At 31.6% G+C, this 12188-nt stretch overlaps 1 protein-coding gene across 1 annotated transcript; it reads left to right on the forward strand.

Moving 5' to 3' along the window:
• Positions 1-2184: 2184 nt before the first annotated feature.
• On the forward strand, positions 2185-12089 carry LOC107441784 (uncharacterized). Its single transcript, XM_043054354.3, has 4 exons — positions 2185-2542; positions 5538-5616; positions 8648-8787; positions 10983-12089. The coding sequence occupies exons 3-4, from the start codon at positions 8664-8666 to the stop codon at positions 11270-11272; spliced, it is 414 nt and encodes a 137-aa protein (XP_042910288.1). The 5' UTR covers positions 2185-2542; positions 5538-5616; positions 8648-8663; the 3' UTR covers positions 11273-12089.
• Positions 12090-12188: the final 99 nt, after the last annotated feature.

Genomic DNA, 12188 nt, shown 5'->3' on the forward strand with positions numbered 1-12188 from the left:
TAAAGAATTGCAAGAACTTTTAAAAAATCAAGAAGTGCTTCAACTGCTTCAGAGGATTATGGGGGAAGCCACTCTTGCACAGTAACATCTTTTTTGACTTGATTTGAACTTCTATTTGAACTCTTATTATTATTCAGAACTCTAATTTTCCATACAGATTATTAAAATAAATACTGCATACTGCCCTTTCAAATTAAAGTTGATCATACTAGATGGCGCCACTAAGGCTTGACAAAATTTATGTAAAACCTTCACGCCTATGAATCACGACTTTTGTATATACATAATCATCATTTATTCATGCTCATATTCAATTTTCTGTACATATTTATGGCAATTAATGTAAATATCGCTGTTCAAGTTGTAATGTTTTCTAATCAAGGTCATATTTTCTGTACATTTTTTCATGGCAATTACTTTAAATATCTCTGTTCAAGTTTGTATTTTCTCTAATCATGGTAATATTATTGTAAAGCTACCACAACGACTGCTTATATTCAAAATGTTTTTAACTCATTTTTGTAGTTTCATGATGAATGGGATAGGGGCCGCTGCGCGGCCCAGGTGCCCAGCTGTTTTTAAATAAAGTAAAGTAAAGATATGTCATGCTAAACCTTTTAAAAAACTAACAAAATCTGTCTAATATTTGCAAATTTAGCTTGTCGTTATTTAACATTTAGCCAGACGGGCAAGCCATGTAAAATTAGCGTGGCATTCAACGTGTTAATGCTGTGGCATACGGTTCAAGATGCTTTGTTCTACATAAAACTGTAGTTTTTGCGAGCAGAAAAATTTGGCAGGCTATAGATTTTGATAAATTCACAGATAAGGAATGCAGGTTATTATTATTATTAATAGTAATAAATATTTAAAAAATATTATTAAACTTTTATTGATTATTTAATTTCATTTAACTAAATTGTATAGTTAAAATAAATATAATTTATAATTTTAAAATAAACTAAACTCAGAGGCGTGACAGCCTCGCCAAGGCCTACTGTGCCCATCTCAGTTTTCTTGACCTTTGGGCTCTGGGGTGCAGAACCAGATGTTAGGTGGTCAGCCGAAAGCGAAATCCCCAGTGTGCCAAGATAAATGTGTACCAAGCATGCTTGGTACTCATTTATCGACCCACTGAAGGGATGAAAATTAGTCAACCTTGCCCGACTCGAGGATCAAATCCAGGACCTGTGGCACGGGAGCGCGAAGCACTACCACTCAGTCACCGGGCGTCTAATTTTAAAATAACTAAAATATAATTAGTTTCTTATGAAACTAGTGCAATTAGATAACCATAATATTAATCAAAAACCAATAAAATTATTTTTTAGTGAGTGAATCAATTGTTGTAATATCACGTGATTCATTTCTAAATTTAATCAATATATTTCTTCAAATTTCGCATTTCATTTCCATGTTTTTAGTTCAAAGGCGGGCTTCAGCAGAAAACAACATTTAACAGCTAAAAACAGTGTGCTTGTAGCTTTATTAGCGCCAACATAACGTAAAGTTACGTTGCATCTAAAATTAAAGCGAGCATGCGCAGTTGCTTGAATCGTACGTACGGCAGCGTACGGAAGCTAACATAGAAGTGCAAAAGCTTCCTATTGATAAAATGATATATCTATACAAGTATTTGTTATCGGAATTACGTAACTGTTTATACGTATCACTTAATAAATAATGAGCCTTTTTCTTTCAACTGAACAGCGTCAAGTAAAGCACCATAAACTATGAAAAAATAAATAAATGGGATCTTAAATATCTTCTCTCCGTGACATATAGTCAATTTGGAATAAATAATGCATCTTTTGCCATACAAGCACGCTAAATATATAATAAAAATATGTGTAATAAATATCTTTAACTCAGTCAAAATGGCTTAAAGACAAATCTTAAAATCAATATGAGCCATTATTTTTCGATCAAAATTCATCTTAAAGTACTTTCTTGCGGATCAATTAATTAATCAATCAATCAATCCAAACACATTTTCATTTTCTCCTGTAATTCAGGTCTTTCAAAAGACTTTAATAAAATATGCATCGCTTCATTTACAGTTTTGGGAAGTTTCCTTTTCATCGTTTATCGATTCCTGTTGCTTACATAATCAATGTTACTATGGCTGTGAAGGAAAAACATTAAAAATTTCTTTTTGACTTGATAAATATTATTTTTCTCATTGGCATTAATGTTGCTTTTTTTTTCTTCTTTACGTTCGTAAATAAAGGAGGTTTGAAAATATTAATACCTTATTAAATATCACGTAGCAACACTTTAGATAGTTTCAAACCTTAAACGTGTCTTTCTGTTGTCGTAACTTTATAAGCTAGTGACTTTTTTTGTTATTAACAACTGTTGCACTAAAGATGACAGTGCTATTTGTTGTGTGAATAGAAATGGGTTATGTGTGAATGCAATGAAAGTGTGCTAATTTTCAGTGTGTGAATGCTATGTAAGTGTGCTAATTTTCTATCTATAGACTGTTGCTGGAAAAGATGGCCCTCATGCAGAAGGGATAGCGTGCAAAAACAATATTCGGGTAAGTTTTCGACTTGTGCTTTTTAATTCTTCTTTTTTTAATCCATACGTGGTACATTTTGAAAAGTTGTACATGACATGTAAAATTAAATACTTTAAAATTATGCCAAAAATTGTATATCTTACAATTTAATAACTGAACTGTATTAAAATTATCGAATAGACAGGTTGTTTCTTTGACATGTGACTGCATTCGAAGAATTATCACATATTTAGCAGAAAAATTATTTAATTAATTTAATCGAATATGGTTTATATTTTAGTAGTTTGTGAAATAATATTAAATTTCAGCTGAGAGGCATAAATAAAATTCTGAAAGTTCATTCTATACATTTCTACCAAATTAAAACCCTTAAAAAATTTCAAATGCCATCAATGTTTGGAATTAAAAAGTTTGTAAATACATTAGTTTTACCTAAATTTTCAATTTTACCAGAAATAGTTAAAATTTTAAACACACCCTAGAAAAAAAAATGGTGTTTAAATTAAACATTTTAAAAAAATAATCTAATTTAGTAAATAAATACCCTAATAAATAATGTGTTAGTAACTAATCCACAGAAAGCTTATTCAGCTAAAAGTTAATGTTTTTTCACAGAAAGCTTAATCTGGGTTCCGTCTTAGAAAAATCTAATAGTAGTAACTAATGTTAAACAAACTTTCAATACAATTATTAACATGACTGTAAACTATATTGAAAAGAAAGTGTATCAACATGAGAACTGAGGGCTAATAAATCTTTGAACAATATAGTGGTTGCTTAAAAGGAAATTTCCGCTAGTATAAAATTAAATTTACTATCACCAAATGACTTTACTAATCTTACACACTTTGTTCAAAACTCATTATGCGTTCGTTTAAAAAAGACATACATACCTATAAGGGAAGACAAAGAAAATAATTATTAAAATATGTTATAAGCATATTCATTTATAACATAATATCTCCTAATTGTTATAAAGTAGGAAAAAAAATAGTCTAAAGCTTCAATTGGGTAATTGTACTTTAAGAAGAAGATCACAGATACCCACATATATGACCTATGACGTTAACTCCAGCCAATTGTTTGCAAGCTAAATGACTTGTTAAATTTGAGCTAAGTTTCTCCACATAGGTGAGAATGTTAATTAATGTAAGTTAATTTAATATAGCCACGTACCACACATCGAATTTGTTGAAGTATTAATTTTTTTTCGTCTACGTCTCTTACTTAACTTAGATTTGAGAGCCACCACCAAATATCGAAACCAAATATCGTGTTCACTATATTATATCTCTCAGGCTCAGGGGATAGAGTGCTCGCCTCCCAATGATCTGAACCGGGTTCGAATCTCAGCGGTGACTGTTCGATACGAAATCCACATCCAGTTTGCACCAATCACTGTGCTGACGTGAAATATCCTCAGTGGTAGACGGATCATGAGTTAGAATCCCCTTGCCGTTAGGCTAACCATGTCAGGTTTGCGTGGTCTTCCTCACCATGTGACGCAAATGCGGGTTAGTTCCATCATCATTTCTAACAATACTCTAACCAGGAGCTCCCTTGTCTTCTGGATTGGGTTAAAAATTACAAGGCTGCTCCGTTGAACATTAGTTGTCGTAAACCTAAAAATTGAGTCGGTTATTCAATGCTAGTTATAAAATAAAATATTTCTCTCGACATTTCTACATTATAAAATCATAGAGGCCGCCGCCATCGCTGTTTTGAGTGTTCAACTTTACATTACATATTGTTTTGCTTCGTAAAAATTACAAGATTTTGAAACTCAAATTACAAATGTGTGTAGAAAAATGAACAGGATGTCCGATGTTTTAACTAAATTGAGCCTTCGTTAATTAGTTCGTGAATTATTAATAATTAAACTTGACATAAAAAATACCATACGGGCTGATCTACAGGTCACAGGAATCCAAACTACGGAGTTAAAATTTGGTACGCTGAAAGTGCAATATTTGTTTGTTCATAAAGTTTTTTTTCTCGAATTTCTTCTCCCTTTTTCTTCTTTGCATTATATTTTGCTTTGCTGTACAAAATCTTGTCATAAGTATTAGAAAAAAATGCTGAGATTAAATGTTATTAGATGAAATTAGAAAAATAGAAAAAAAGTGCAAAAGATTAGATGTTGCCAAATCAATCTTATCATTTATACCAACATTTTTTTAAAAAAATAAAAGACTAGAGAAGATGAAAATCGTTTCCAATTTGAACTGTTACATGATATACATAAGGTTACGTTAGATATTTTTAATAAGTAAAAGTGCCTCTTATAGTGCAACACATTCTATTTCTAAGTTAACTATATTTACAAGTATAGTTGATTGTTTTTTTTTTTTTTCAATCCACTTAATCTTTCATTTCGTTCCGATGAACATATTGACAAAAAATTGCACAAAGTTATGATAAATATATATTTTAAAAACAATATGACATATTTTCTTAAGAAAATATCGCCTTTCAAGAGGGATGCGAAGCAATAACGGGAGATGGCTGCAGAAACTCTTAATTTTAGAAATTAATTTTGCAGAAACAAGATAACCTTGTTTACTACAGGTGACAAAAAATATAAAAAATGGTAAAAATTCAATTCCTTTTTATTAATTTAATTATTCAATTGTAACTGTCACCATAATTACATTGCAAATTATTTATATTTAAAATCAAAACATTCTATCAAGTTGTTTTTAAAAGTAAATTGAAAGAAAAATGTACTCGACAAAGCTTCTAATTTTAATCTCTCGTAGTAGATATTAAACATGACTAGTTCATTAGTCATCATTGCAAGGAGTTAATATCTTATTAACTCGAAGAATATAATGTATGCGTATGCTAACTTTTGTAATTTACTTTTATCAGTTTTCAATGACGAATTCTAAAATTTTAAACACATTGAACTAATAGCTGTGAAAAATTAATGTTGTTTTTAAATTGCTTATTATTATTTTTAAATAAAAAAGCGTTTTGTTATGAATCCTGATTCCTCTGTTTTTCTTTTCAGATGACTCCTGATTGGCTAGGATATTACACACTAAAAGCTGAAGGGCCCTGGCTTACGTTTTCACTGCTTGGTGGTTCTGGTATGTTTTGATTCTACGCAATACTATATAATTTAAATCTATTTTTTGAATACAAAGTGATTCCTAAATCTATATTTAGTTTCTTACCATCGCTTACAAACACATGGAAATCATACTGTGTCATCATAAGATGAAAAAAATAGTATTAGATTTTGAACTATTTTATTTTATTTTATAACCGTTGTTGAACAGCCGACTCAATTCTTTGGTTTTACGACCGCTAATGCTTAACTCCGTAGCCATGTAATTTTGAATTCAATCCAGAAGACAAGGGAACTCTTGGATCAAGTATCGGGAGAAATTTACCTTCGTGGAGGACTTTTGATGTAACTAACCCGCATTTGCATGACATGGTGAGGAAACCCACGAAAACCTCCCACGGTTAGCCAGACGGCAAGGGTATTCTAACCCAAGATCCACCATGGCCCATTTTTTTGAACTATTGATAGGATATTCATTCTGTACAATGCGCAAAAAAAGGGCCACCCTAAGTAACTGTTGATCTAATGATCCGATCTTCACGTTCTAGGACTTAAACGTTTGAGAGGGTGACCTCAACTAATTAGCATATTTAAGGTCACCTTGTCGAACCATTAAGATTCAGTCATATGAGGGTTGTAAATTAAATGGTGGCAACTTAACCTTGAAACTCACAGAAGAATGTCGGGCATGCGCAAATAGGATATGGGAGTGGTGAGGTGGTGCTGTTGTCGATGTGTAGAGTGCAAAAAACAGTCGATCTGCTTAGAAGGGTAGTTGTTGTGTGGCGTTAAAGTAAGGAGTTTCGTTTTCATCGCTCTAAAGCATGTTTTCAAAAGGGTTAATGACGAAAAAAGACGAGATGCTTGAACCCATCGTGCTACTGTCCCATACAGTAAAGTATTTGCCCCACAGGCTTCCACTAATCCTCGACAGCATTCTGTTGCATTTTTGCCACGGGCAACCTCGATTTTAAGCCACGACCACTGATCGCCTTTTGAAAACATGCTTTAGAGGGATGGAAACGAAACTCCTTACTTTAACGCCACACATCAACTATCCTTCTAAGCAGATCGACTGTTTTTTGCACTCTACACATCGACAACAGCGCCACCTCATCACTCCCATATCCTATTTGCGCATGCCCGACATTCTTCTGTGAGTTTCAAGGTTAAGTTGCCACCATTTAATTTACAACAATCGTAGAACTTAAAATTCCGATCTTCAGATCAAAATTTATTTACATATATGGTGATTATTGCATATATGGACATTATTTACATATATGGACAAATTACATATATGGTGATTAAGCAGATCACACGAATCAGAAGATGAGAAGTTATTCCTTAAGCAAGAATCATAAACAGAATCATCAATGTTTTACAGACAACATTAGTGGCATTTTACTTTTACAAACAAAATTGATATTAAATGAGATTCTTTGCAATAAAGAACTGATACTCCAGTTCATAATTGTATTTTATTTAGTATCAGTTTTTTGTAGTCCACGGCACTTTACATAGTTTAAGCCTTGCAACGGCTCAGATTTTCGCACTTTTAATGTTATTTTTAGAGTGTTATACTTTTCGCCAAACTTCCTTAGAACATATATTTAAAAGGGTTACAACAAGCACCGTTAAGATAGATTTATTACAATTAAAGTGGTAAAATTACAAGCGATTTAGGCATCCATCTCTAAATTTTCTACCACATTTTTTTTAAATTTTTGGTACTTTTTTGTAGCTTATTCGCAACTTTGTTTTTAAATAGTAAAGATTGGCCGGAAAATAACTTCAATAAAAATTGTATTTAAGAAGATTAAAATATTTAAGACTATAAGTTTTTAAAAAAAGAAAACAGATGTAACATGTACATATGATATTTTGCTTTTACCCACAAAAAAAAATATAGTGATGAATAACTTATAATTAAAAATAATGAGAACTTATTTTACTCCTCCCAAAAGCTAGCTAAATATGAAATGATTTTACAACCAGTTTTTCAACTTAAAAACTTGATTGCTGATCGTTAAAATCTGATTACTAGATCAAAGTTACAAAAGTGTAACGTTTTTAATTTGGCGTACTGTACGGAAGAAGAGTGCATGTACGAAGCAGAAAAGTAAATAACAATTACAACTCTTTAAAAAAATTTGAAAAAAAAAAACCTGCAAAAGTAATGTATTTATATTTTATTAAAATAAATTTGCTTACCATTATTTATAAATAATTTAAATTTATTAAAAAGGTTAAAAATACAAATGAGCAGGTTCTTTAGTCAAGAATAACGCTTTATAGAAAATCTGTTCGGTTTATTTCACAATTATTAGAGGTGTGCACTAGTGTCAATTATTAGAGGGTGCTACTAATGTAATAAAACCTTTGCATTGAGAAGATGTCAAACTAAAGACTATAGAGGCATTTTTACAGGATAAGCTGAATTACTTTTATTGGTATAACTATAATCAAGTTTTTAACTTTCAAGAGACTCTCTCAGCCAAAAATTAATTCCGGATTAAAAATTTAAAAAAAGTAATTTAATGTTTATAGTTATTAATTAATTTGTTATTAATAATTTATTATTAATAATATTTATAATTATAATCATTAATTTAATATTAAGTGCAGAATCTTAAATAAAATATCACTTTAATAACAATCTATGGCCTTCATTTCAGACGTTCTGTTTGTCATTCTCTTTATCATTCATTTTATAGTTTTCTTTATCGTTCTCCTTATTATTTTCTTCATCATTCTCTTCATCATTTTTTTTTATCGTTCTGTTAATCATTCTCTTTATCATTCTCTTTATCGTTCTCTTCATCATTCTTTTATCGTTTCCTTTTTCATTATCTTTATCATTCAACGTATCATTCATTTTATCGTTCGCCTTATCATTTTCTTTGTCGTTCTCTTTATAATTTTTTTATCGTTCTCTTAATCATTCTCTTTAACACCATTTATGATTCTCTTATGGGTCACAGTTTAAATGTTCCTTGCTTGCTGAATTTGTGTTGAAATTGAATTGTTTCTTTCTGTTACATGATTAGGTTCGTCCTTTTGCTTATGTGTGTTGCTTTTGTACCCCTCCTGACTCTTTGCCTTATTCGATGCGTCAAAAACCGGAAGAGTGATTCAGGAAAGACTCTGGGGAGAATCTGGCTCACACTTTCACCCGCCATACTCACTAGTAAGTGTGGTTTTATAAGGTTATTTTTTGAAAGCTCTCTTGTCACTTAAACTAATGATTTGTATGTTATTTTTTCTAAAGTAACTATTATAAGTATATAACACTTATTCAATATTCTAAAGTTTTACCTACGTTTAGTGAGATATGGCATACAGGTTTATTAAGTCATCTCCAACGATCCGGTGAGTTATAACAGGAAATTATGTGTTACTTCTTTTTCCTTTCAAATTCAAGTCACGACACGGTGCTCGACAAAATAAGTGTTTAAGATCACGTTTTGTGCACACTCACTGCATGCGATTCGCATATGCGATAGTACGTCACTGCTATTTGTGCGTGCGATACATGTAGTTTCTAAACATTCGCGCCCATGTCTTAAGCAATCACATGCGGTATGAAAAATTCCTGAAAAATTTGCCAAATGCAAAGTGGAAAGTTTTCTTTAACGCCTGAAAGAGGGACGGAAAAGAGAAAATACTGGTAGAAGAACTATTTCAATATTAGATAATATTCGGGAGGAGTTCATCTATTCTCAACAATAACAATTCACTGTAAGGAAATTTATCACGGCGAAGAAGCAATTCAATATAAAAATGGCATCCGTTAAAAACAATTGGTAGTTATGGATTCTTATTATTCCCGGAAAAAAACTAAAAAATGAAATTTATTTGTTACCAGTTTTTACTCCGGTGCGCCGCCCAATGAGACAATCTAACGTGACCCACCGGTGTGTCACCTCGGCGTGAACTTGTTACTAAAGACGAGCTCTAGGAAGGATGATTGTTTATCAAAGCTATAAATCTTTCGGCGGTATAGGGCACATTTGGAAGTCAGTGAAAAAGTCAACGATGAAACTCACTCTAAAAAGTCATCAACGAACACCACCAACAAAAATGTGATGCGTGTGACTGAAATCCTGAATTTAGACTGTCGTTTGAATGTTCATTTATTGATGCAAACATTTAAGATTCATAAGAGAACTATTTGCAAAGCTTCAACAATCAATAAGCAGATGAAAAATGTATGTTAAAAGCTAGTGTCTAAAATATTTCTGGACGTCAAAATCGCACCTAGTAGGAATGTGTCAAAATTTCCCTCATTTTTCTAAACAATGCTTTTACAGACTTGGATATTTCATTACGATCCTGAAGCAAGGAAGCTAAGTCTCGAGTAGCACACCACGACGTCTCCTCACTCCACGAGAGCTAGAATAAATAAATCAAATATCAAGGTTATGTATAAGTCAAATATTATGGTTAATAGGCGTTTTTTTGACATCACTACGAGATTGCACAGCAGAAACTGCATGGAATTGTTCACTAAACTCAGAGAATGATTCCCAACTCAGAGAATTCCGGACCATTTTTGAGTTCTAACAAAGACGCACAGACATTTTGCTTCCACGCTTGACAATTTTGTGAAGAAACATCCAAACTGATAATGTTCAAAAATGGCTTGCACCAAACATTTAAAGGATATTCCAGAAAATGCCAATTAAAAATTCTTCAATGCCTGAAATCCAAGAATCCTCCGATGCCTGAAAACTAGCTGAAAACAATGTATCGACACGGGGGATAGCCTCCACACGGTTTTTTAAAAGTAGTCCGATCAGACCACTATGAAGGTAAACCAGTTCACGAAAGAGCTATTTAATAGAAAATCTAAAAGAAAGAAGGAAGTGGTGGAAAATATAAAAGTCTAAAAATTTGTTTGATTTCTGAATATGATTGATTTGTCTTCTTTACTTGTCAATCACTACATATTCAATTCTCAAATATATATATATATATATATATATATATATATATATATATATATATATATATATATATATATATATATATATATATATATATATATATATATATATATATATATATATATATATATATATATATAATAAATTTCTCTCAATTACTTTTAAAGTAGAATTTGGGTTCATGCGCACAACTGGTTCATTTTTTAAATTGTCTGCGCTGACTATTTATAAGAAACCGTGTGGAGGCTTTCTGATGTAGGAGGTGATGGGATTGCCCATTTAGAAATTTTTTGAAACGTTGTACTTTTGAAATTAATAAATACTATTTTCAATCGGGACCGTGGCATTTCATTTTGAATTAGACCCGGTAACGTTTTGTTTATGGTTTTTCTAATGCACTTATGACGTAATCTAACGTTTCCTTCTTGTATTTCAGCCCGTGATACAGCAGGAATCATTCAACCAAACGTGAACGTTATGTTCTACAGTCGTCCCCCCACACGTCAGGATCCCCCTTCTGCCATCCTAGCTCGAGCTTTGTCACCAATGATCCTGAAAGACCGTTTGACCACACCAATCATGCCTCTGAATCCCGCCTACAAGCCTTCTCAGCAGGTCAAAGTCACCACAAGTCCTGCCACAACATCGACGGGGGCACTCAATAGTGAAAATGAGCTCACCTTACCTCCTGGTTATATTGTAAACAGAGAGACTAAATACATGTGAATTATAAAATTTCGGACTAAATAAAAAAAAAGCATCTATCATACCTGTTAACCTTTCCAGATTTTCTGGACAACTTTATTTTTATATTTAATGTGGATGTAAAATGTAGATATCGACTCTTTATTTGTGTTTAAATGTATGAGATTTAAAATTATTATGATTATCATAACGTTAAAATAATTTAAACATACGTATGGTGGGCTCGCTAGCTCTATGAAAGTGTTTTTAAGTGTTAGCTAAATTTTAATGAAACATCAGTTTTAAATTAGCAGTTCTTTACCCCGTAGAACAAACATTTTTCTTTTCTTCAAAGTTTGCATGCATGATATATGCAGTTGACATAGACATGATAGACGTTTCCTATCCTTTTTGAAGTTAGAAAGTTTGTGTCGAAAAAATTGGAGAAGTTTCAGAATATTGCAAATTTGTGCTAAATAGTACCGATTACACGGTCTTGTCATACATGTGGTTTAAATTATTTATGTATCGAAGTATTCGAAATTCTTTAAAATAAAATTTATAAAACCAGAAATCACAACTTTTTCTATACCTGTCATACTAACTACGAAAACTTCGTAGCGGTTGTAGGGTATGGAATTATGACTTACATGAGCTAAGTTACACGGTAAATATTATCTCATTCAAAGAGAATTTTTAGTATTGTAATCAATTGAGTTAAAAAAAACACTTTAATTCTCGTTTTTACTGCTAATTTTGCGTTTGTTATTTCTTTTCATATAGATATGGATACCCATAAAATGAAAACCAATGTTTCAATGTGTAAAAATGAACTGGTTCAATAAACTAATTTCATAAACGTGTAGTCTTTAAATTATTAATGTAGAGAAACAATTATGAATGCAAAATATAATTAAAAGCATTACATTATCTAGTAAATGCTAACTCATAAAATGTT

The sequence above is a fragment of the Parasteatoda tepidariorum genome, chromosome 9 (assembly GCF_982258835.1).
Source record: "Parasteatoda tepidariorum strain Cologne lab strain chromosome 9, Ptep-v5.0, whole genome shotgun sequence".
Classification (NCBI taxonomy): Eukaryota; Metazoa; Arthropoda; class Arachnida; order Araneae; family Theridiidae; genus Parasteatoda; species Parasteatoda tepidariorum.

Bases quoted from the DNA above. Each gene is read 5' to 3' on its own strand.
- LOC107441784 (XM_043054354.3), top strand. From the start codon at position 8,664: ATGTGTGTTGCTTTTGTACCCCTCCTGACTCTTTGCCTTATTCGATGC. The intron at 8,788-10,982 runs GTAAGTGTGGTT...CTTGTATTTCAG, and splicing joins TTCACCCGCCATACTCACTA to CCCGTGATACAGCAGGAATC.